This window comes from Marmota monax, unplaced genomic scaffold (genome assembly GCF_021218885.2).
Source record: "Marmota monax isolate L192 unplaced genomic scaffold, Marmota_monax_Labrador192_F-V1.1 WCK01_AAM20220418_F8-fsc00227, whole genome shotgun sequence".
In the NCBI taxonomy this organism is placed as follows: Eukaryota; Metazoa; Chordata; class Mammalia; order Rodentia; family Sciuridae; genus Marmota; species Marmota monax.
The window spans coordinates 2,372,864-2,400,572 of record NW_026695208.1 but is presented as its reverse complement, the minus strand read 5'-3'; the positions used below and the strand labels follow the sequence as shown (position 1 = coordinate 2,400,572).

Here is a 27,709-nt window from a genome sequence, read left to right as displayed (position 1 = left end):
GAGCCACTGTTTCCCTTAAAACAGATGCCACCAAGGAAAGCAGCAAGAAAGGCTTGAAACGAAAATTGTTGGGAGACCAGTCAATCCCCAAGAGCAAGAAGAAGAATCAGCCAGAGATCAGGGAAGGCCCAGAGGGAGCTATTTTATCAGAAAAGCCCTCTAGGCCTTCCAAAGGGACATCAAAGAGAGACAAAGCAAGTGGCAATGAAAAGGAGAAGAAGGGGAAGGGATCTTTTGATTCCCAAGGGGCCAACAATCAAGCCAGAAGGGGAGTGGGGGATGGTGAAGGTTGAGTTTGGAGATCAAAATGACCCAAGAAGCAGAAGCAAGAAGAAATCTGATAAAGCCCCTAAACTTGCTTCTACCAATGCCTCAGCAGTTGTGCCAGATATGTCATCAAGCATGAAAGAGAAGGTCAAGGCAAAGACCAAGAAAGCTGACAAGATGCTGAATTCTGTGCCACATCCTGCCTCAGTGCCCAGGAACTCAACATTATCCTCAGAAAAAAAAAAAAAAAAACATCTTGGTCTCAGAAACAGAGGAAAGGGGCAATGTTCCAGAGCACAAAGCCGCTGCCAAGCTTGGGACAGTGTCAGTGGTCCTTGACAACAGCTTCAGTGAGGATATCTCTAGCTACAGTGATGAGACAGATGTGGAGATGAATACCTCAGTAAAACCAGCTCAGATCAAAGCCACACTAGCTGGGACCAAGTCTCCAGGGAACAGGGAAGTCCCAAGGCCTGGAATTTGGAGGCTATGACACCCCAGGTCAAAGTAGGGGCCCTGACCCCAGCTGGGGGAGCCAAGAAGTCAAAAGACTTGCAGAAAAACTGGTCTACTTGAGTTTCCTTGAACATTATGACCCTGTGGTTAGAATCTGTGGAGATATATCATTTACTATTATAAACAGCCATGCTACTGACATTTATATATAGTATATATAGTATATTTGAAGTTAGAAAAGACTTGCCTCATGTTGCAAATGTACCCTTTTTCCTGCTAGAGTTTAATATTTCCTGTTTCTTTGCTGTGGCATCTTAATTATTCTGTACTCTTTGCCATTTTCTTGAATACACTTAAAATAAAGACTTTATTTGTAGATCAATTTTAAGTATGCAGAGAAGTCACCAAGTGTAAGTCAGAGATCTGCTATACCCCTTGCATGACTTCTCTTACCATTAGCATCTTTCATTGTTATGGTAAATTTGTCAAAATTAATAAAGAAATATTGATATGTTAAAAACAAAAAGAAAAGAATGATAGATGCAGTTTTCAATTTAAATCAATTGTTAAGAACCCCAAAACAAAGTAATAAATATATGTTTGTCAAAATCAACACGCATAAATCAAAGGCATTTCTGTATATCAGCGACAAAACTTCTGAAACGGAAATGAGGAAAAACACTCCATTCACAATATCCTCAAAAAAAATAAAATACTTGGGAATCAACCTAACAAAAGAGGTGAAAGATTTATATAATGAAAACTACAAAACCCTAAAAAGAGAAGTAGAAGAAGATCTTAGAAGATGGAAAAATATACCCTGTTCATGGATAGGCAGAACTAACATCATCAAAATGGCGATATTACCAAAAGTTCTCTATAGGTTTAATGCAATGCCAATCAAAATCCCAATGGCATTTCTTGTAGAAATGGATAAAGCAATCATGAAATTCATATGGAAAAATAAAAGACCCAGAATAGCAAAAGCAATTCTAAGCAGGAAGTGCGAATCAGGCGGTATAGCGATACCAGACTTAAAACTATATTACAGAGCAATAGTAACAAAAACAGCATGGTACGGGTACCAAAACAGGAGGGTGGACCAATGGTACAGAATAGAGGACACAGAGACTAATCCACAAAGCTACAACTATCTTATATTTGATAAAGGAGCTAAAAGCATGCAATGGAGGGAGGATAGCATCTTCAACAAATGGTGCTGGGAAAACTGGAAATCCATATGCAACAAAATGAAACTGAATCCCCTCCTCTCGCCATGCACAAAAGTTAACTCAAAGTGGATCAAGGACCTAGATATCAAATCAGAGACTCTGCGTCTGATAGAAGAAAATGTTGGCTCCGATCTACATATTGTAGGGTCGGGCTCCAAATTCCTTAATAGGACACCCATAGCACAAAAGTTGATAACAAAAATCAACAAATGGGACTTACTTAAACTGAAAAGTTTTCTCTCAGCAAGAGAAACAATAAAAGAGGTAAATAGGGAGCCTACATCTTGGGAACAAATTTTTACTCCTCACACTTCAGATAGAGCCCTAATATCCAGAGTATACAAAGAACTCAAAAAATTAAACAATAAGATAACAAATAACCCAATCAACAAATGGGCCGAGGACCTGAACAGACACTTCTCAGAGGAGGACATACAATCAGTCAACAAGTACATGAAAAAAATGCTCACCATCTCTAGCAGTCAGAGAAATGCAAATCAAAACCACCCTAAGATATCATCTCACTCCAGTAAGATTGGCAGCCATTATGAAGTCAAACAACAACAAGTGCTAGAGAGGATGTGGGGAAAAGGGTACTCTTGTACATTGCTGGTGGGACTGCAAACTGGTGTGGCCAATCTGGAAAGCAGTATGGAGATTCCTGGGAAAGCTGGGAATGGAACCACCATTTGACCCAGCTATTGCCCTTCTTGGACTTTTCCCTGAAGACCTTAAAAGAGCGTACTACAGGGATACTGCTACAACGATGTTCATAGCAGCACAATTCACAATTGCTAGACTGTGGAACCAACCCAGATGCCCTTCAATAGATGAATGGATAAAAAAAATGTGGCATTTATACACCATGGAGTATTACGCAGCACTAAAAAATGACAAAATCATAGAATTTGCAGGGAAATGGATGGCACTAGAGCAGATTATGCTTAGTGAAGCTAGCCAATCCCTAAAAAACAAATATCAAATGTCTTCTTTGATATAATGAGAGCAACTAAGAACAGAGCAGGGAGGAAGAGCAGGAAGAAAAGATTAACATTAAACAGATACATGAGGTGGGATGGAAAGGGAGAGAAAAGGGAAATTGCATGGTAATGGAGGGAGACCCTCATTGTTATACAAAATTACATATAAGAGGTTGTGAGGGGAATGGGAAAATAAACAAGGAGAGATATGAATTACAGTGGATGGGGTAGAGAGAGAAGATGGGAGGGGAGGGAGGGGGGATGGTAGAGGATAGGAAAGGTAGCAGAATACAACAGTTACTAACAGGGCATTATGTAAAAATGTGGATGTGTAACCGATGTGATTCTGCAATCTGTATTTGGGGTAAAATTGGGAGTTCATAACCAACTTGAATCTAATGTATGAAATATGATATGTCAAGAGCTTTATAATGTTTTGAACAACCAATAAAAAAAATTTAAAAAAAAAAGATATTAGGAAGTTTTATACTAAGCATCATACAAATGATTTTTTTAAAGACCCCCCACAAGATTGCATTCAGCTGAAAACAGTTAAAAGTTCCCAGGATGAGAAGAGACAAACTCACCTTTCAAAAATCTGGCTCATGGTCACAGCAGAGTTTATATGAATGTATTAAATTTGACACAAGTATATTATCTGCTTTAATTTCAGTACTATAAAGTAAGTAAGACAGTGTACATACCAGTAGCAGAAGACAAATGAATATAGAACAGTGTCAGTGAAAGACAAATAACTGAGATGGATAGTCAGTAACATTATCATTGCATAGTTTATCCTCCAGATTTTGGAGCTTGACCTCTTGGTTCAATAACCTTGATACTCTCCTTACTGTGACTCTAGTTAGGTTACTTAAACTCCCTGATCCTAACTGCCTCTTTAGCAAAAAAAAAAAATAATTATATTAACTAATAGTGTATGTGGGAAAATTAAATGACATAAAATTAGTATCTATTTTAACAAAGAATGTTTGTGAAAGACTTGCGATAAGTATGAAATACATTTGGAATAGGGTTTGATACATAAATTAGCTCAATAAATATCCATGACAATAATTACCATTGAAGTTCTCATTGATCTTCATTAAATAGGACCTCTCCTCTGTCTGATATAAATATACATTACAGTATGTATATATGTGTGTAAATATACATACACAATTATTTTTTGAATTAGTAACTTCTTAGAAAAGTTTGAACATCATTAAAACTAAAGCCATTCTTCAGTTATTTGTGATATCATAGTATTCATTAAGTAATAAACTTTTTAAAGGACCTAAAGAACCAAGTATAAAAGCAATTAAGAAAAAATTAAATTGTTTTAGTTTCAAAAATTTGTTAAGATTTAAAAATATTTTTTAAAATTGAATCACACAATGGAATTCCCAGATCTTATATGCACATTTTGCTGAATTCTGACAACTGTATATACCCAAGTAACCAAACTAACAACCCCTCATTTTCTCCTATTCTCTCTCAAGTCAAGCACTGTTCTAATGTCTTTCACCATACATTAGTTTTGTCTGTTTGAGGACTTAATAGAAATGAAATCATATCACCCATGTTCTTTGTGTCTGGCTTATTTTGTTCAGCATAGTGGTATTTTTTAGTTTAATCTATGATAATTATACCATTGGTTCAAAACTTTTTATGGTTGAGTAGTATTCTACTGCATATATTTATGATACATTGATTCACTGATTCACCCATCAGTGGAAATATGTCTTTTTTTTTAAGATTGATACTCTTAAAATTAAAGATACTAAGAATATTCATTCATATATGATTCTTCATGTAAACACACCTGATGAATTGTGCGGCCATGTGGAAAGCGTATGATTAACTTCTGGAGAAATTGCCAGACTAGAACTGCTTCTGAATCCTTTTCTTCTTAAAATTGGCTGCAGTGCTTTTTGCTGTCTACTGTTAAAAATGCTAATAGTTTCCTTGTTTTTAATCAATATTAACGCCTTGAAGGGCTATTAAAATAATTGATTGGGACAGTTCATGTGAGGTATTTAACACATACAACTATACAAAAACTAGTTGTTGTTGTATTACTTTTGCTCTTATTATTTTTTTAAATGACAACAGACAGAATGCCTGAGTTTAAAATCCAGCTTTAGTATATATTCTTTCTGCAATTGCGATCAAGTTGCTTAAGTAAGTTTTGGTTTCCTTACCTATAAACCAGTTAGAAAGTATAAAAATTCTTCTCCTACTGCTACTGTAAAAATTAAATGGATATATGTAAATGAAAATTTTTTTTTTATGGGAATGGTGGGGTATGCCAAAGCCAGCCTCAGGAATTTAGGGGAGGCCCTGTCTCAAAAAAAATATATATATATTTTTTTTTTAAAAAGAGATGGAAATGTACTCAGTGGTTAAGTGCCCCTAAGTTCAATCCCCAGTATCCCTCCAAAAAACAAAAACACACAAACTTTCTTTTCTGTACTTATTGCTATTCTCTAAACAATGTAACTCAATTAAACTTATTTCCTACATTACTTCCTGTTGTTAAATGCCAAGGTCTTTTCTTGTTTCCTCAGAATCTTTGACACAACTCTTACTACATAACAATTCAGTGCCTTTGCATTCTCTTATCCTCTGCTTATTTAATTTAAATCTACGTTTCAAGTCTCTCCTTTTACATCAAATCTTTTCAGGGATTTGCAACCTACCATGATCTTGGAACTCCTACAAAGAACATCATGTATTCATTTCAACACTGTGCTCTTTTTCAATTAGTCAGTGTGCCTTATCTATTTCTCTTTGAGATCTGTAACAGTGAATTTCCAAAAAATATCAGAGCTCTTATGAGAGATTAGTAATTAGTAATCATTTGAACAATTGCTGATTAGATGATATACCATGTCATACAATTAATTCAATTAGATTAGATAATAGTTTCAGATGATGTTATTAAATGTAGAGTACTTGATTAAAAGCTATTTAAATGCACATGTTCATATATTCTTGTTAAATTTCTTTCTCTTTACTAAAACATTTGTACCTGTTTTTGATTTCTTTTAATTGTGCTTTTTAATTCTACTAGTAAGACTCTAAGGAAATTAAATGAGCCAACAAAGTGAACACACATAATAAACCAGTCTCACTATCAAAATATGGAAATGACTTATGTTCTTTCTACACATTTGTCAAAAGTGACAAATAAAATGTTGTACAGATAAAAGGACTTACTTAGATCACTGGTACTCAACCTAGGTTGCATTTTAGAATCAGTTGAAGGGTTTGAACAATTCCAATGCCTATTACCTTACCCCAGAGACGTCTATTTAGTTGGATTGGTATAAGTCTGGCAACAAGGTTTTAAAGGTTAGTCAGATAATTCTTTTGGGCAACTGGGGATGCCACTGGTTAGAGGTTATTCTTAGGATCTTCTCTAGTTCACTTTCTTCTCACATTTTTTCTTTATGAACATGCAGCCTGCCTGGAAAGATTCAAGGCATTTATCTGAATATTCCTTTGCTGTCACCAATAGAATCTGTTGTACATGTATATACAAGTAGGGATGACAAGATGCCTTTATTTTGAAAACTACATTATGGTAGTATCTTTCTGTATTTTCAGTAGGTAGAAATACCATTCACATACATTAGAGATAAGGTAATAACTAAAATATCATCCTGGCAAGGAGATAAGAGAGAAAGGAAGTCTGTAGCTACATTAACTATAAATGAGAGTCATACATACCTCACTGATGGACCCCAGATGATCAGCAAAGCTGTTTACTTCTGACAGAAGTAGAGATATAATAGATTTTCTCAACAAGCTGCAACTTCCTAGGGTTACCAGACTCTGAGAGATATAATGCTGCACCTGAAACTAAAAATAAAAATGACTAAGTTTCTACTTTATATCAAGTCAAATAAAAGTGTATTTAATGGGCATTTTCTAACACTTTCTACTAAGCTAAATGCTATGGGTAGTGCAAAAAAAGTCAACATAATTCTAGGAAGTCTCAAGCAAAATTGTAAAATAGACAAATTATAACAATCTAAGCACTATGACTTTATACAGCAGTTAAATTTTGAAATGTATGACAGGGTACTAAAATGAAACTTTTAACTGAAATATCAAAAGATAATATAATAGTTTAGATGATAGACTGTATGCAGAATGAATAAAGATGATGAAACAAGACACTTAAATCTTATCTGATGGATGGCAGACAGTTACAAAATGGTAAGATAAGTTTGAAGATGTCTTTGGGAAGAGCTATGGGTACTCTTTAAGTTCCACTTCCATACTGGACAGGGACAGGAGAGAGAGACTTCCCAACTTGCCACAGGTTAAAAAAAAGCAGGGGGGAGCTTAATAGTGATGAGGAAAAAATGTGGGTTACTCAGAGTTTTTATATACAGGCAAAAACCATATTTACCATTAAATATATTTAAAAGGACAGTGGAAAAATAAGCTACATCTCAATAGTTATTAAGAGTAATGCCATTTAATTATTAAACACAATAAGGTATGTAAAACATGACTGGGAATTAATTTAATCTATCCTTTAACAAAGTGATGAGAAAGGAGGCTTCAAGTACTATCTCAAAACACAGAAATAGTCATATACTTTGTCAGAGCTTTACATGAGCTTAAAATCATATTGAGAATACACTGTTTTCAATGAAAATAAATAATGCCACACGCAACTTATAAATGTCACCTTTGTGTCTTTGAGACTTCTCAAACTGATATTTTAATAGTATACATTAATTTAAAAAATTAGCCAAATAACAAAATGAATATAGAGTTCAATAGAAATATTGACTAAAAATATAGACAGGCATAACTGGCTCTTAATAGTATTTTAATACTATTAGATTAAATTAATGCTGAAAACACATCAAGTTATTACCATAGGAAATCATAGATATTTATTTATCATTATTTTTTTTAATTTTTTTTATTGGTTGTTCAAAACATTATAAAGCTCTTGGCATACCATATTTCATACATTAGATTCAAGTGGGTTATGAACTCCCATTCTTACCCCAAATACAGATTGCAGAATCACATCGGTTACACATCCACATTTTTACATAATGCCCTATTAGTAACTGTTGTATTCTGCTACCTTTCCTATCCTCTACCATCCCCCCTCCCTCCCCTCCCATCTTCTCTCTCTACCCCATCCACTGTAATTCATATCTCTCCTTGTTTATTTTCCCATTCCCCTCACAACCTCTTATATGTAATTTTGTATAACAATGAGGGTCTCCCTCCATTACCATGCAATTTCCCTTTTCTCTCCCTTTCCATCCCACCTCATGTATCTGTTTAATGTTAATCTTTTCTTCCTGCTCTTCCTCCCTGCTCTGTTCTTAGTTGCTCTCATTATATCAAAGAAGACATTTGATATTTGTTTTTTAGGGATTGGCTAGCTTCACTAAGCATAATCTGCTCTAGTGCCATCCATTTCCCTGCAAATTCTATGATTTTGTCATTTTTTAGTGCTGCGTAATACTCCATGGTGTATAAATGCCACATTTTTTTATTATTTCTTAATAATGTCATTAACTAAGATCCACGCCCTTCATAACTCTCCAGCACTATTAGACATTAGATTTCAGATTTTCACAACATTTTCATTTTTGTAATGAAGCAAAGTTTTCTCTTAGCTAACTCTAAAGACTTCTCATGATTATTTCACTGATGCTTTAATTGTGTACTTAAGTCCTTTCTCAATATTTCATTCTTTATGCAACAATTTAAGGTGAAGAAAAAGTTCAGAAAAATAAAAGATGCTTTAGAGAATAGTAATAAAATGATGATAGTAGTGATGGGGTTTATAGAACCTAGCATTATCTGATTCAAATCTCAGCTTCACTGCTCAGGAACTTATACTAGTAACTTACTTATTAACTTCTCTGTTTCACTTCACAGTGCAAAATCGCAATTGTGCTAGTAAATGTTCAGTGGAATGGTTGTGCCCACTAAGTTAAGCAGTAAAAATTCTTCAAATAGTGTCAGGCACCTAGTAAGTGCTCAATAATGAAATGTAACTTAGGACAGTAATAAAAAAGCACTTAAGTTTATATAATAATATTTTAATTAATTGACATTTGTAAAGTTAAATACTATAAATAAAATTTACTTTTTTTTATTTCTCCAAATATTTTTTTATTGGTTGTTCAAAACATTACAAAGCTCTTGACATATCATATTTCATACATTAGATTCAAGTGGGTTATGAACTCCCATTCTTACCCCAAATACAGATTGCAGAATCACATCGGTTACACATCCACATTTTTACATAATGCCATATAAGTAACTGTTGTATTCTGCTACCTTTCCTATCCTCTACTTTTCTAGAGTTAATAAAATCCTGTTAGAGAACACTGATAAGGAGAAAAGAAAATTTCATCATAAAGAATTCTTCCACAGCTATTAATTATTATGTGTCCCCAACATGACTTAAGTATATATAGAGCAAAGACTATGTAACCCTTACTGTGGCTTAAAATTCTGTGACTATTATTATAAAAAATGGTCTCTATGCTTCCTTAAAGGATAATTGCTTCTTGCCTTTCTTAAATGCAGTGGAACTTTTTAGAGAGACTGGTGTGGAGGACAGGACTCAGGACAATATCATACAAGGCTACTGTATTGGAAACGCTAGAAGAATTTACTCAACACCCACATCCATCTTTTCCTATCACCTCTTTCTGTATTTTAGAGGCTGAGTAACTATAATTAACTTCTCCCAGATTCCTCTGCAATTAGGATTTTAGATATTAGCTGAGTTTTACCAACCAGAGCTCCATATTTGAGCCCTATAAGTGAATTATGGAGGAAGAGAAGTAGGCATAGGGTGTACATTTGGTTGGGGCAGGTTATGGAAGAGGTAACTCATTTATTGCTAGTTCAGAAGCTACCTAATTATGCAGGTTCTTCATCAGAGCAGAAGTAGCAGCCACCTTGCTGGCACTATGGTTTAGGAAGTTATTTCTGAAACTTGACCTTCCAAAAGGTGCTTTGATCTTCAGCTGGAGGATTACAGAGTTCATTGCTACATTAAATTCTTGAAATATGCAAGGATAGAAATTCCTACTACATGCCTAATTAGTTTGCTTATATGAACTATGGAGAAGAGAGAAGCATCTTGGAGAATGGCTATGAATTATCATAAACTAAATCAGTTGGTGTTTCCAATCTTGTATTGCTGTTGTTCCAGATGTAGCTCTCTTCTGGGAAAGATCAACATTATCCCTGCTGTTTGTTAGGTAGGTTTTTATCTTGGAGTTTTTCATTATCCTAATTAAGAGACAAATGAACCAGTTCATGTTCACCTAGTAGACAGAAACATATGTTTTCTGTCCTTTTTAAGATTATGTCAACCTGCTGGCCCTTCGCCATTATTTACATTCACAAAGATTCTAATCATACATATACTCCACAGGACACCATGCTGGAGTACTATGCTGATGTTATTATGATGATATAGCAGGATCTGTGCATGCCAGAAAGTAAAAAAAATAAATCCCAGAATACAGGGGCCTGAGATACTTGGAAAGTTTCTGTGTAAGATGCACACTGTAATACTACTTCCAAAGTGAAAAACAAGTTGCTTTCACTTGTATTTCTTATAATTAAGACAAAGATACGTTTGAAAGGTCTTTGTGGATATTTAAGGCAACATATATCCATTGGTCTTACCACTTGAATGCATATATTGAGTAAATCATAAAGCTTTAAATTCTGAAAATGGGCAAGAGTATTATATGAAGAACTCCAGTTGTTCTAAGTTGGAGAATGAGAAACTTTGACACTTAGATTTCACAAACAGTTCAATGTGCTTGGAGCTGATAAATATATGGAGACTGTAGCCCACCCCTGATAAGAAAATCACAAAGGAGGGACCAATCAGATTGTAATAATGCCAAACCTTTCTTGACAACTAAATATTATTATTTTATAAGAAAACAAAACAAATCTCTTTGCTTCTACTATTTGGCCCAACTTAGACTGAATGTCCACCTGATCACAGACTATCAAATGGCTACACAACCAGAGCTACAAATTTGAACTGGGTGCTATCTAAAATCACATATGTAATACAACAATCCATCAAGTAATCATTAAATTAACATAATTTGGATAAATCAAGAACTAAAAGCAGAAGTAAGTTTTGTTTAATCTTCAGATACTTACAATTCCAACTAGGAGACCACTCCCAAAGGTTGGGTTACTGCAGGATATTTATGTTTCAAACCAGAGGTCAATATATACTTTTCATCCCATTTAAGATTATAACTACAGGGGTTCCTCTAAAAGCATATAATAGCACTAAGCTTCAGTATCATATTTTTAAAAATATATTTTTTTTCATTTGAAGGTGGACAAAATACCTTTATTTTATTTATTTATGTGTGGTGCTGAGGATGGAACCGAGAGCCTCAAACATGCTAGGTAAGTACTCTACTGCTAAGCCACAACCCCAGCTCTAGTATCATATATTTAATAAATAATTTGAACAAAAACTTGCAACCCAAAAATTCAGACTATGCAGTACTAAGAGAGGCAGTACTGTAGTTAGCAGAATTAAGATACAAATGAATTTTCTAAGCTATAACAATAGGGCCAAGTAAGCTAAAATCAATGAATATACATGTAAAGGTATGTCTATTTAATTTCCTGTAGTCTGGTACAGAAAAGAAATAAAGATATTTAAAATACTTTCTACGTGCTAGGCACCTATTCAGATTTTAGCTAATGACAACTAATGTCCAAAAGAATACAAAACATTCAAGAAAGGATCAGTGGCACCTTCATAAAGGTCCTCATATTTCCCAGAAGAATCACATGTGGGTTTGGACCTGGGCAAACAAAGATTTCTGTTAGACTGTTAGACTTTGTCATTTTTGTAATGACTTGTTCAAACTAATCTAATTCTGAGAGTCTGGAAAGCTCTAGGGCTCTATCTAGAAGTTTTACAACAGCCATCTGTCAATATGCAGAGTGGATTGTGCTTATTTATGACCAACTTCTCCAAGACAACAGATTAATAAAATTTCATTTCCTTATCACTGTAAACTATGCAACATTTGAATGGAAGTCAAAAGTAAATAATAATAAAAGCACAGTGTTTTATGTGCTCAAAAGGATGGAAGGAGTTATAAAATCATAAACCTTCATCAAAACAGTTTATATTCTTGAGCCAGTGCCATTTATTTAAAGATGCACATGCACTGCTAAAATCAGATACATCAAATCACACATCACATATGAATAATAAAAAAAACATACGTGCTCGCAAGTTCACAAGTAAATTCAGCAAAGTAAATTTTAAAAATCAGTTTGGGACCAAAGGCACATATCACCAAATAAACAAACAAATAGTAGAGGTTGGTTATATGGAAAAATTATCTATGAATATGCATTAGGATTCTGAACCATTCCTTCTATTTCTATGATATCTATTGGTATAATTCTATTAATAAAAGAAACCAGGTTAAACAAACTAAGATGTCTACTGGAGCAACAGAAACTGTTCTGGTTTCTTTTAAGAATTTATGCAAAATAGTTGGAATACTCCATCCCCAACAACACTGATAATGACATCCCCCTGCCATCATGTATCTGAGGCATCACATTGCAAACTTTTCTGGAGGCATACAAACTTTGAAAGCCTACACAAGGATCCACAAAAAATGTTCAACAATTTACTATACTCTTTGAAGAGAATTTTCACTAGGTAAACAACTTTCACTGAAGAAAACAACTGCTAGTCTACACCATAAATTTCTATAAAGACCAGCACTATAAGCAAGCTGAAAAGTAAGGAAAATGAGACATACAGACATAAGGACAGATGTTATCAATGATAAATGTGCATGACTGATGCACCAATGTCTGTTTTCTACTTTCTGAAGCATGAAGAATTATGCCTTGATTTCTTTATTTTTCTATTAGTTGGTAATTAATGTACATTAATTATAAAAAACAAGAACAATAACAACAAAACAACTCTGCATAGAACAAGAAAATAAATTAACAAACTAAGCCTCGGAGATTGGAAGCTGGGAAAATAAAAAGGTATGAAAACCTTTTTCTAGCAATCCTGCATGTATACCTATAAAATGTTTAAAATTACCAAACAGTTGGTCATGATTATTATTATTTTTTTTTGTGTGGTGCTGGGGATCAAACCCAAGGCCTTGTGCATGAATTGATCATAATTTTTAACAAAAATCTGTGTTATAACAGTGGAGCTCAATAATTGGCAAGAAATTAGTAAGTTGAAATATCCAAAGGACTAACCATGAGCACTAACCCAGACTTTTAGCAAACTATCATGAGTAAGGGTCCCTACCACTCCAAAGAACTTAAAATGTCACTGCAAGAAAGTGAAGGTAAATGTTCCAAATTCAGCTGAAAGTAAGTATAAGAAACAATGTTCAAAGGTTCTCACTCATATAAAAATACATACACTTTGAAAGTAAATATTTTAGTTTAATTAAAGTCAATATGTTAATGTACAGTGAAAGTTTCTATTGCAATTAATTACACAAATTAACATTTACATAAGCAAGTGTGATTATTCATGAAAATGCCATGCTCCTAAAGAACAGGACAAAATAAAATTAAAGCTTAACTTCTATTTCTATGAGATCTATCATAGAAAAGAGTTATATAGTTATTCATTTGTTCTTTACAGCAAATATTGACTGAATGTAGTCTATGTGCCAGTGACTGAGCTAGTCCCCATTACCACTTAGAATTCAATGAGGAGGAAAATAAGATTACTTTTGCTTCAGTAGTTACTTCTGCTTATGGTGGGTAAGATACTTTAAAAAGCTATCAAAATATAATCCAGTTTGTGCTTGATCTGAAAGAATACTTCTCAAAAAGTTAAAAGTAGCACAAATTTAGGATGAACACACAAATGATATATTTATATCATTATGGAAGATAAAAAAACATTATAGTACTGAATATGGCTTTGACAAAATACTGGACTTAGACATCTAGTTTCAATATGAGAATGGTTAATGTCTTAAAAGGTCAACCCTTCTTGTATCCTCAGAACATATCTTTTCTTTCTTTCTTCTTCTTCTTTTTTTGGGGATATATCTTTTCTACTGCACAGAAATACTTTACATCTGTGTCAGAGAAAGATTCATACATAGGTTAATATTGAACTTTACAGACTCAGTAGCCTAACAAAGTACATTCCCTTAAACATTTAAATAACCACCATGTTCTGAGAGAAAATCATTTTGATAAGATACCTTAATGCAGATAAAAGAATACACCTTAATGTATTGCTTAATTTATAAGAAAGAACACAAGATCCTCAAATGTTAAAAGAGAGAAAATTAAAAGAAATAAATGGAATAAGACAAAGAATTTTTTGAAAATACAAGGCAGGGTTGCCTTGATGGAAAACAGTACCATCAACCTAGAATGTTCACCTAAGGTTTTGGTCCTAATAAAGTGAATAAGAGCTTGAGATTCCTTAAAATAAGTCTAAAGGGCCATATTATACGAAGGGGTCTGGTAAATATTTGTCCAGCAAAAGGAATCTCCAAGAATTAGTGATAACAATGTTGGTAGCAATACTATCAATAGCCACTCCTAAGAATCTGCACCGAGTCTCTAATTCAAGTTCATACTACTGAGGATTTGAGAAAAACCAAAACTGACAAATGAAGATAATTCTTTTGGCAACTGGAAGACAAAAATACAAAACAACTCCTGAGCAAAATGACTTCAATTTCAATTTTTGGTATTCTCATAATTTCAGACAAACATGGACTTATTATAAAAGTTTACCAGATTTTAAAATAAGCCATCTCCTATTAAATGCTAGTAAAAATAGAGTATCAAAGACATTAGACATTAGACTTACCAAATATGAAAGAGAAAATAGCTATAAATAAAACAAGGATTATTAAAAATAATACAAATAACTAAAAATGAGAAATAAAACATTAAAGTTTAAGATTTCATGAGACATAAATAGCAGATAATTTATAAAAATAAAGACTATAAAATATAAAGTAGATATAAGGAATCATCCAGATTCAGTAAGAGAAAGGAGTTGTAGTATATGAAGAGAGGCTAAGAGACAGAAAAAAGATAAGAAGGTCTATATTTAAACAGAGTTTAAAAAAAAAAGAAACAGAGATAGCTAGAGAAGAAACAACAAGAAGGGGTATATTCTATGAATAAGGAACAATAAAAAGCACAGAACTAAAAAGCATTTTGTTTATTAACAAAAACACAATTAAACTGACAATATAATTAAGAGCAACAATGAAAACCATCTTTTGTTTATTATCTCAATACTATAACAAACTATGTATTAACCTGTAATTGTTACTCAGCAGAACTATTCTTCAAGAACAAAAAGAAAAACAAGGTATTTTTAACGTGTAAAATAGAAATCAATTTAACAGATAGAACATATAGAGGGGCTAATAATCAGACCCAGAAGTCTCTTTTTATATGGTGTTACAAACAGGCCTATGTCACTTTTCTTAGCTCTACTTATTTCAAAGTGTTTTATATATAATTTCATATTTCATTTTATTCTGCATCAAAGCAAATTGTATCCTGATATTGGTGTTTTTTGGATATGTCAGTAAAACTAGAGTGTATATGTAGAAAAAAATAGTGAAATTAACGATCTCTGAAAGCTCATAATTAAAAGTAAACTCAAATTTGAAATGAATAAAATAAAGTAAGAAAACACAAAAGTTAGATATCATAAAAACTGAAAGTTCTTAAAGACGAAAATAGAACAAATGAATTACAACCAATCCTCCAAGATTTTTTTTTATCTTTATTTTTTGTTTTTATGTGGTGCTGAGGATCGAACTCAGTGCCTCACGCATGCTAGGTGAGCGCTACCACTTGAGCCACATGTCCAGCCCCAATCCTCAAAGTTTTAAGTAAAGAAATCTTCTCATAAGCAACAAAAGATCAGACAGAAGATATGGAAGGGCTTCTTCATGTAACAAACAAAACTGATGCACTAAATCCAAGCCAAGATATATATATATATATAAGAAATAGTTAATCCCAAATAAAAAGCAAAGCTCTTATTACTTCTGAAGGCATTAAATGCTGGGTCTCCTTAAGAAAGGAAAAATAGTGTCCACATTCCAGTTGTATAGTATCTCTGAACTCAAAGATGATCAAAGACATTGTTTTGTCTTTCAAAACATTGCAGAATAAAGTCAAGAAGAAATAATTCTATCAAGTTTCTAATTTCAAGGGCTTTTGTGAACCAAATTCACCGAATAGAAAAAGTGGTTCTCTTATTGTCTATATTCTTTTTGTTCATTCACACCAAGGATAAAATGTATAGTAAGAACAGAATTGGGCAACAGAGTGAATGCTGGTAGCAGTAAAAATGAACAAATAACAAGACCCCAGAATCATACAACGATAAATATAATAAGAATTACAGCTTGCCTAAATAATATATTGGATCTTGGCATTTATATGTACAAGGAAATATACATAGGCACACATTATACATATAAATATACATATATGTGCTATATATATGATAAGTACAACACTGAGTAAAGCAAAGCAAGTTACTAGAAAATATTTATGGCATAATTCAATTTACAGAAAGTTTGAAAACAGATAATGCTAAACTATGTAATTCAGAAATTCAAATAGAGGTGATGTTACTATTATTAAAAAGAAATTCATAGTATAAAAGTAAAAAAATCTTTAATCTTTAGAGTGAGAGAGAGGTGACATGGGGAGTGGTGTTGGCTGTTTTCATTTTTCCTGTGGGGGTGCTGGTTACACAGATGTTCATTTTTAACCATTTGTTAAAATGTGGATGTGCATAAATTATATTTGCAATTATGAGGTCTAAAAATTATCACACTCTAGTCATAATAAGAGGACATAACAGAAATTGAACCTAGGAATTGACACTTCTTGATACTGACATCAGTATCAAGAAGGCAATCTTCTTGATACTGATATTAGTATCAAGAAGGCAATCCAATAGGGAGCTTTGTAGAAGATTCAGGCCTTTAGCATGTTCAACAATAGGTTTTCCTACAAGGAGATCCTATTTAAATTAGCAAAATAAAAGTTGTAATCTTCTCTTGGAATATAATAAAATAGGAAGCCATAAGGAAAATACATGTAAGGAAGCAAGAAAAGGTTGAATTTTAGGGGCATATTCTTTTGGATAGACCTAATAAATTTTGCCTGTGCTTGGAATACAGAATTTCAGCAGGCACCATGTTATTTCCCTTAGGGACTCCATTGCCTCTTCCTTTCCTACCCAAAGGAGAAAGGTAAAAATTGGGAATTTGTTTTGCTCAAATAAATAAAATTATTTTTTAAGAATAAAGTTATTTCTTAAGAATCCACATACTATTGATTGATTGATTGATTGATTGTAGTCCTGGGGATTGAACCCAGGGCCTCATGCATACCAATAAGCACTCTACCACTGATCCATATCCCAGTCTCCCAACTGTCCTTTAATCAACACTCCCTGTACAGCATCCCTTGAGAAAATAAAAGAAAAAATGAGAGTGATTATAGGAAGAGAAAGTGAGATTTGCTCATCTTAAAATGTCAGTAACTTCTTTTATGTGTCAAGTATGCAGCAGTCAGAGTCAGGGACCTGCACAATGTGCAAAGATAACCAGCAGAAGAGTGGCCTGGGGATGCTGTGTCAGGAAGGTGGCACGGAAATGCCAAGAGATGATTTTCTCCGACTCCCAGGGCTCTATTTGATTTTCTTTCACCACATCTGGGTCGTTACTTTCCTTTGGTCTATGGGTTGACTTCTACTGAGCCAAGACAGATTTATTGTCCGCCAGAGGCCAAAACTAATTTCTGAGTGTGCCCTGACTATATACAGCACTGGCACACAGCCCTTTAGGGTATCTCCCTAATACCTTTTATGTCACTTCTGTTGAACACTTGAAGTATGGGGCTAATATTTTATGACCAAGATGTTTTTTATTAACACAAAAGGGTTACTGCTTCTTTCCTTGTTGACATTATAGACTAAGCAGTTCTCCTTTTCTGTAACTGTAAAAGGTTGCTTTGTTTTGCCCTTGATTTCTACATTTTCTAGAGTAGTAAGATCACTTATGCTTTTTCTTTTGTTAGCAACAGTGCAGTTTTCAATTGAGTAACTTCATCTGTTTCTTCCTCATACATAGCAAAATGTGTGCCGTTTTACCTTTTCTATAGACACATAACTGTAAATACAAAATAATTTCTAAATAATATAAGCAGCTGAATTAAGCTAAAATACAATCTTTCCAAGATGTCTTAATACATTGTCAATGCAAGTTGAGGCTTTTTATGCTTTCTCTTGTGAATAGATATTTTGAATCATTATTAGTAGAAGATATTTAAACTGTTATTGATAAATTCTGAGCTTCGATTTATCATTTCAGTGTTCTTGGGCCCATATCCAATCCAAAATTCAATTTCATTCTGTTATCAAAGACACTAAGTCAAACTTTTAGAATGAGAGCTGAAACAGGTATATATTCACTAAACGATGCTTTGGGCTGTACACACTGTCATTATTAACACTACTGTTTGGAACAACCCATTGTTTAATGCTTAATTTCAATCTGTCTTGATTAAATTCTTGCCATCATTTGAATGTTTTTTGTTTTATAGACTAATTTTTCTTGCTCATTCAGGATATATTTTATAACATTGTCCTTTTTCACATAAACTGGCAGACTCCACTTGTTACTACACAGGGGAGAATATAAATATTACCTCTTTTATACTCAGACACCATTGTAATTCTGTATTATATCAATACAAATTTATGAAGATCATGTCTTTGAAAATCTTTTTTGAGAAAGGAAATATGCTTTTGTGCCTTCAGTTGCATTAGCAAAGACAGAAACACATGTCTTATAATCACTAACTTCCAAAAGTTCTGTTATGATATGTTTCTATTAATGCATTATAGTTATACATAATAGTACACGTAATATAATTTGATCCCTTTCAGTCCCCAGTACTTCCACTTACCCTCTTATCCTCCCTTCCCCATTCCCATTCCACTATTCTACTGGTCTTCCTTCTATTTATTTATTTATTTTTAATTGGTGCTTTGAAATGTTTTAGTTCATTAGCATATAAACTTTGAAGAAGACAGCTGAAGAACTGTGTTGCAGAGGCTGCCTGCCTGCACACCACAGCCCCTTCCTTTTCCTACAAGCACAGTGCTATACCATATTTGACAGTTTCCTGGCAGTCAGGGATGGCCTGTGACCATTGTTCAAGTTCTGGATAATGGACATTCTTGCATTTACAACTGCTCTTTGCAACAGGTTTTTTTTTTAATCCAGAGTGCCAGATGGGGAATGGGTGTCCCTGCCAGATACTGACAGATCTACAGGAAGGTGACTTCTGAGCATGACAGATGTGAGTGACCATCCATTTACTGTGGATGGCATGGCTGGAAGTGAAATGGTGGATCTCACTAGGCTCCAGAATTGCATGCAACTACTTGTGGTGTCCACTCACCCTGATCCAGCTCTTAGTGGGCTGTATGGGGTCAGGAGTAGTCTTACTCTGGGTTTTTCACTCTTCACCCTCAGCAAAGAAACTGAAGAAAAGGACATTAAATGCAGTATAGTCAGTGTGAGTGCTCAAGTATTTCCAGGATCAACGACAGTGGTAAGTTATCTCCATGTTTCTAATATTTTTAATAGTGAGGTTTTTTTAAATTTATCTCATTACAAAAATGCAGTGTCTTTGGGGAAGGGACCCAGCCTCATGGTCTGCTACTTTCTAGGTGTTCTTTATTACTTTGATAGGACTTTTCAGTCTGCAAAAATGCTTTGTCTTGGCATACTTCAAGACGGTATGATTTGGGTTGCTTTGTATTTTGTTAATGTTTACATGTATCTTGCATTTCCCTGAAAACTAAATAAAGTTTTTGTCCTTTTAAACTATAAATAAATAAATAAATAAAACCTTATCAATGTTTTAATGAATACTACTTTTTCTCATAAAGTGAGTAGCTAAGCAAAGACCCTGAAACAGATACTAAACCATCAAATGCTTTTAAAGTCATATACACGTGCCAGAACAATATACAAGATTTGTAATCAAGCACTCCTACTCAAAAGTATATTTCAGCAATGACTAAACTATCCAAAGTTTTTGCTGTTGTTGTTGTTTTTTGTTTGTTTGTTTTATACCAGGGATTGAACTCAGGGGAACTCAACTACTGAGCCACATCTCCAGCCCTATTTTGCATTTTATTTAGACACAGGATCTCACTGAGTTGCTTAGCGCTTCACCATTGCTGAGGCTGACTTTGAACTCTCATTCCTCCTGCCTTAGCCTCCTGAGCTGCTGGGATTACAGGCATGTGCCATGGCACCTGGCTTACAAAGTTTTGTTTTGTTTTGTTGTATAAACCTGTACATAAAGAGATATGTTGACCTACTATATTGTCATTAAATAAGTTAACAGTTAAACTAAGGTGAGAGAATAAGGGAAAAAAAATAAGAAAACACCGAAGCAGTAACTGTTGTTGAATTCATTTCATTCTTTACCTGCATTTGTAGTTGGGAAGACTCTTAATATAAATCTTTCCTATTTCCCCAGTAACTAATCTATTTGACAAACTTCCCTTAACAACCATTCCATGAAACAATGGTGTTTTAAAATTTATGGACCCAAGTTCACTGACATTCCTCCTAATGAATGGGAAAATCTATATTATTTCTTCTTGAAGCTGGGTAGATTGTGACTAGTCAATCAATGGAGCATGGTGGGAATGATGCTGAGTAAATCCCAAGGATAGGTCATATGAAGCTTGCAGCTTCTGCTTTGCCTACTAGATTAGTAGTAAAAATAAGCATTTTGACTAATGAGGAGGCCACCATGCTAGGAGGAAGCCAAATTAGACCACGTGTGATAAATTCTGCTGAAAATCTCTAATTTTCATATTGTTTGAAATATATTAATTGCAGATATCCCAATCTAATACTTATTATAAAATACCAGCTGGTTTCAAATATAACTGCTCTACTAATTAATGATAACTAAATAGGGTTTCATCTCACCATGAAAAGAAATTTATAAAAGAAAAGTATGTTTGAAATAACCAGTGACATATTGCCCTTGACTCCACATGCAGGGGTTATATAAGGACCAATATGATGACATTATATTATATAACAGTCAACTAATCCATATGACTAATATTAAAATAAATTTACAAAGCTTATTTAAAATTTCAAATGGTTTAAAATAGAACTAAATCCTAGTCTTTTTTCTAATTTGTATTGATTAACTTGATCAACTTTTAGAAGAGATGGATACAATCCATCTTCTGCAAGTTAAATCAATAAAAGAGTATCCTTTTTACTGATGACATTTTGACAACTAAGTAGCTGAAAAAACTTAAAATGAAATCGTGGCGTTTGATTACCATCAAATGGATGCCACTGGAGAACATCATGCTAAAATGTGCTAAAATGTACAAAACCGAACTCAGAAAGTCAAGGGTTGAATGTTTTCTCTCATAATCATAATGTAAAGCAAAATAAGGGAGTAGGGGAAAAGCAGGCCCCATGAAAATGGAAGGAAGATCAGGGGAGTGGAGTAAGGGGTTCAGTGACAGAAATGGGGAGAAGAGGTAGAATGATGTTGATCAAATTATACCAAGTGCATGTGTGAACATACCATAGTGAATGTATACCTATAAAGTTTCTATGTATAAAGTATGTATAGCTTTCAATATACCTATAAAGTACCAATTTATATATATAGATGGGGGAAAGGCCAGTGGAACAGAGGAGAGGGATAAGGAGGAAAGGAGAAGGGAAGAGAGGACAGAGATACTGGGGACTGAAATGAAGCAAATTATATTCCATACATGTGTGATTATGTTAAAATGAAATTCACTATTATGAATACTAAAATACTCTAATTAAAACATATAAAATTAAAACTGCTGGTTAGTTGTGCTATGAAAATCAAATTAGGATTAACTATGCTAAAATTGAAATTGTGAATTGACCAGACACTAGATAGAATACCAATAGATCATCATCAATTACTTTAGGAAGAAGACAGCTAATTCAATAAGCCAGAAGTACATTTTACGGTGTTTTTCTCCCTCTGGGTTCATAATGATAGATGTTTCTTCAAAATGTTCAGCAGGGACTAATTACATAACAGCTTTTTATGGATGCATGGGTGCCTGTTCTGAAATTTTTCTAAGAAATACAATTATATTCTTTTGAGGAAAAAATCTAGCTATGCTCCATAAGCACTAATGTTACCATCATCTATGTTGAAAAGGTAAGATGATTTGGCAGGGGTGACACTCTGAAGATTTGAGTCATTTCTTAATTCTTCACAGGTGAGTGTAAATTTTCTGCTTAGCTGCCAAGTGGCCAAAGTGTGTGAAGTTTAGCTAAAACTACATAATATCAATACCTCAGATATTCACGAGAGAGGTCAATATTACCTAAAGCCTCAGATCCAATAGTTACTAGTTCTGCTGACATTCCAGTGCATGCCTTCTTTTCAGTTCCTCTCAGACTTCACTGTGCCAGTTTTCTGCAATGTCATTCCTTCATCACTGATCAGTGTGTCTGAGTCCCTAAGTCCTCATGTTAGCAAGGTCAGATACATAGTACATGGAAAATAAGAGAGCGAATGAAAATCACCTAATACCTTATCAAAAACTAGGCTGAAACAATCAATATTTAACAAAAAACAGTCAACAAATCATTCCACTGACACCTCTAATTTCAGCTAAATATCACCTTAGGTCACTTCTAAGTAATATATCTGACCTATACTTGCTGGGAGCCATTAGCCAAGTAGGTATGACAATTTCCTTGCCAGCGTACCCCATGTTGCAGTGACATTGAATGTACGTGACCTTGCTCAAGGACCAAGGCAGATTACGGTGTTCCCGGTTTTAAGATAATCGTGTTTAGGGCGTTCCCAGTTTAGGTTCCAGGTTTAAGGTTTAAGATTATTCCTGCTGGGAATAGGGCGTATCCTGCTGCCTGAGTTCCCCTTGAGTTCTCACGGGATTTAGACAATATATTTTGGAGATAGAAGCCCAGTGGAGGTGGATTTGGGCAGAGAACGTGGATTTGGGAAGTGAACGTGGATTTCCCCAGAACGTGATTGTAGACGGCTGGTGTGAGTTCGGGAATAAAGAGTTGCTGTTTGAATCTACAAGCTGTGTGGTGGCTCGTGATTGTGTGCCCAGCCAGACTGCGGCATTTCTGCCCAGCCAGACTGTGGCATTTGGTGGCCCGTACGGGGAACTTCTAAAGCTTGGAGGTAAGTGAAATTGCTCACCCCTGAGGGAAGGCGAGAGAATGGGTGATCAATTCAAAAAACAATGTGTTCCTGTTTTGATTTATTTTGTTTTTATTTCAAGTTGCCTGTTCCTAGAACTTTCTCAGGCAAACTGGGGAAAATGGTTGACTCAAGGTTTGAAGTTGTTCGCCTCCGAGCAAGAGAAATTGTTAGAGGAAGAAGGCACCCCAGTAAGACCAAGAACAATTAGGGCATATGTTGATACAATACAAAAATGTAGCCCATGGCTTTTTAAAGACAAGTTATTAAGTATATCAATGGGACCATCATGGTATCCTGTAGAAGGATTTTTCTTCAACAAGAAAGAGATGGCTAGTTCTGTTTACTACACTTGTCTAAGATCTTGGTTTTTACAGACATCTGATTAATTTACAAAGCTAAAGTGTTAAAATATCAGCCACTAAATATGAAATCAAGTACTCTTTACTTATTAAGTTCCATAAGGTAATATATTTAAACATTATGTGTGTTTTCATAAATTGGTGAATGGAAAAAGTTTAATATTGCTTTGTGTCTGTGTCTTTGCTAAAACAAGGTTACTAAGTGTTAAGATTCTATCATGTGTAATTTATATACAAAGAGTAGAAAAATTTTCAGTTGGGTTTCAATTATAGTATTATGGTATCATAAAAAACATGAAAGTCTTTCATCTTATTAAAGTGGAGTAATTTGTCTAAATCAGAAATTTTATAAGGGTTGTTTCAAAATGTGAATTTATAAAAAGGGTTAATGGCTAAAAAAGAGATAGAAAAAAATTCAAGATGTGGAAATATATTTTAATATAAAAGGTTAAAGGAAAAAGAAATGTTTCTAGATGAGATAATCTGTGTGTGGTAAAGTAAAAAGGTGTAAAATGCCATTTAAAAAAGATTTTGAGGAAACTAGACTTACTTTAAAAGCTTGAGAAAGGAAGAAAGAAGAAAAAGGTATTTGTACATGGCAGATTGAGACAAAGCTTCTCAATGGAGTTTAAAAAAAAAAAAAGAAGCCTTTGGTTGAAGGGCAGCCATGTAAACTAACATTGAAGCGATTTAAACAAAATCTAAGCCTCGTTTAAAAGAGTGAAGCCGTAGGTGGTGAAAAAGTACATTTAAAAGTACAGTATAGATGATAATTAAAAGGCTTTAAAAGGTTAAATTAAAGGTGGTTAAAATGCCTTCATGATGGAGGAAAGAAGCTTAATCTTAAAGGCATTACTTTAAAAAAAATCGGAAGATAATAGGATAAAAGATATTTAGATAAAGAAGATTAAAAATTTAAAGTGAAAAACTTTAAAGACAGAAGTATAGAAAGTTAAAAAGAATAAAGATAAAAAAGATATAGGAAGATAGAAAAGATGTAGGAAGACAATAATTTTAAACCCACAAAATAGGAAAAAAAAAAAACTAGGAGGAAAATAAGCAACTAAGGGTAAAAATACAAACCTTAGGAAAAAAAAAAAAACTAGAAGATAGAAATAAGATAGAAAATGGTTGAAAATGTCAAGTAAGGTATTACACAGATAGAAAATGCAAAAAGCTAAGACAACTATTAGATACAGACATATACTTATTAAAGCAAAAAGAGGGAATTGGAAGGGGGTATATATCCCCCAAAGATAAACTTAAAATAACGCTTTTTACTCTAAACTTTTTAAATTTGGATTCATCAGGACTTAGTGCTGCGGAAAGGCATATGTATCCAAAAAATGTACATAAGCCTAAAGTACTTTGGAAAGATATTCTAACAGGACAATGGAAAGGTCCTGACCCAGTGATTGTCTGGAGTCGGGGGTCTGTTTGTGTTTTTCCACAGGGAGAACAGCAGCCCATTTGGATTCCAGAGAGATTAACTAAAACAGTTTCTACAGATCGAAAAGAAGATGATTTGACTCAAATCCATAACAGCTGATATCCAGAACTCCAGCTTGGCCATTCTTACATCTGCGACAGTGATTAACCAGGATGCTTTTTTCAATAGCTATTTTATTATTGCATTTTTCCACATCATAAGGTTCTATTTTTATTTTTTGAGCTCATACAAACCTAGGTTAATGTTTTTCTGATCAGTTTTATTTTTTGACTGTGGAGTTTTTAAACATTGCAATGGAGATTTCACCCAGGTAAAGCTACAAGGCCTTTACTATTTTCTTATGTATTGTACGTTTGTGTACACTCTTGTGTTTTGTGTTGTATGTCTGTATGTGTGTATGTCCATATTTCTTATATGAGGAGCGCTCATGAAAAAATGGATCCGAATTATTATTATTTTTTTTATTCACGTGATTTAAATGGTTTAATTTAAATTATGTAAACAGCTGTTAAGGATTGTTTTTAAAGGTGGTTAACAGATCTGTTTGTTTACTAATTTAAATTAGGTAAAAAGCTGTTAAGGATTGTTTTTAAAGTAGGTTAACAGATCTGTTTGTTTACTTTCACCTTTCCTTTTCATTATATTTAATAATTCTTTTCAGGATAATGTCTCTTTAGCATCATTGCCAGAATTCCTATCTCCATCCCAGTGCCGGTGAAGAACTCAACAAGTAATGCTCAAAGAGTCAACTTACTTTGGGAGGAAACGGATTTTGGGAGGAAATGGACATATTGATAGATTCCTCCGCTTTGAACTGCTTGCAGAACTTGCCTGGACTATGTAACTATCGTTTGGTGCAGCGAATTGTGGTAATGCTGGCATATCTTTGCTGATGGTGTCACTAGTGATGCAATTTTTATTTCCTTGCCAGCACACCCCATGTTAATTGTGGTAGTGCTGACATATCTTTGCTGATGGTGTCACCAGTGATGCAATTTTTCCCAAGGAGCCGTCAATTGGCTTGGTGTCGTGGCATTTCTGTATCCTCCTCCCTTCTGCTAGTGATGGTCTAAAATTTGGGGGCCAATGGCTTATGCTGGACCGGTAGTCAGTGACGGGTATGATCCAATTGCAGTGGTATCAACCTAAGACAGGAGGCTGACGCCTAAAGGTCAGTTTTTCCCATGACGGGTAAGAACCATATGTTGAATTGGACAACCTACCAGGCACGGTCCATAAGCCACATTAACCTCACTCCCCCACTGGCACCAAGGCCAAATTTGGGGGCCAACAGAGGTGAGGCAAAGAACCTCACCCCCCCACTGGTGCATAGACCTATCCACAAGTATGGCTGTATGCTGGACCGGTAGTCAGTGACGGGTATGATTCAATTGCAGTGGTATCAACCTAAGACAGGAGGCTGACGCCTAAAGGTCAGTTTTCCGATGACGGGTAAGAACCATATGTTGAATTAGACAACCTACCAGGCACTGTCCTTAAGCCACATTGCTTGTTGTTTAATTAATCAGAAGGGGGGAGATCTGTTAACCACCTTTAAAAACAATCCTTAACAGCTGTTTACATAATTTAAATTAAACCATTTAAATCACGTGAATAAAAAAATAATAATAATTCGGATCCATTTTTTCATGAGCGCTCCTCATATAAGAAATATGGACATACGCACATACAGACATACAACACAAAACACAAGAGTGTACACAAACGTACAATACATAAGAAAATAGTAAAGGCCTTGTAGCTTTACCTGGGTGAAATCTCCATTGCAATGTTTAAAAACTCCACAGTCAAAAAATAAAACTGATCAGAAAAACATTAACCTAGGTTTGTATGAGCTCAAAAAATAAAAATAGAACCTTATGATGTGGAAAAATGCAATAATAAAATAGCTATTGAAAAAAGCATCCTGATTAATCACTGTCGCAGATGTAAGAATGGCCAAGCTGGAGTTCTGGATATCAGCTGTTATGGATTTGAGTCAAATCATCTTCTTTTCGATCTGTAGAAACTGTTTTAGTTAATCTCTCTGGAATCCAAATGGGCTGCTGTTCTCCCTGTGGAAAAACACAAACAGACCCCCGACTCCAGACAATCACTGGGTCAGGACCTTTCCATTGTCCTGTTAGAATATCTTTCCAAAGTACTTTAGGCTTATGTACATTTTTTGGATACATATGCCTTTCCGCAGCACTAAGTCCTGATGAATCCAAATTTAAAAAGTTTAGAGTAAAAAGCGTTATTTTAAGTTTATCTTTGGGGGATATATACCCCCTTCCATATACTAGTCATCCTGCCTTTAGAAATGTTTCCACTGAGTTATGATTTAATGCTATGCCCTTGAATGACCAGGAACCAATAAAACAGATTAACAGTTGAAGAATTAATGTTCTTACTAATGTTCACAAACCATGGCTGCAGACATTATCCTTTTGTAAGATATGAATCTAGAATCCTGGACATAATTTGCCTATATTTGTTACTTGTAACTTTTGGCTCCTCACATCAGCAATGGAACCCTCAGAATAAGGAAAACCTGCCTATATGACAGTCTTGGTTGTTGGTAGAAGGTGTAACTGCCGACAGTGC

The 27,709-nt window shown here is 34.3% G+C and overlaps 1 protein-coding gene across 1 annotated transcript in view; it reads right to left on the bottom strand.

Moving 5' to 3' along the window:
* Positions 1–27,709, bottom strand: part of Mei4 (meiotic double-stranded break formation protein 4) — a 198,573-nt gene that overhangs the window by 78,580 nt on the left and 92,284 nt on the right. The window contains exon 4 of the mRNA XM_046430445.2: positions 6,668–6,799. Coding sequence (XP_046286401.1) covers positions 6,668–6,799 — 132 coding nt within the window. The remainder of the gene's footprint in view (positions 1–6,667; positions 6,800–27,709) is intronic.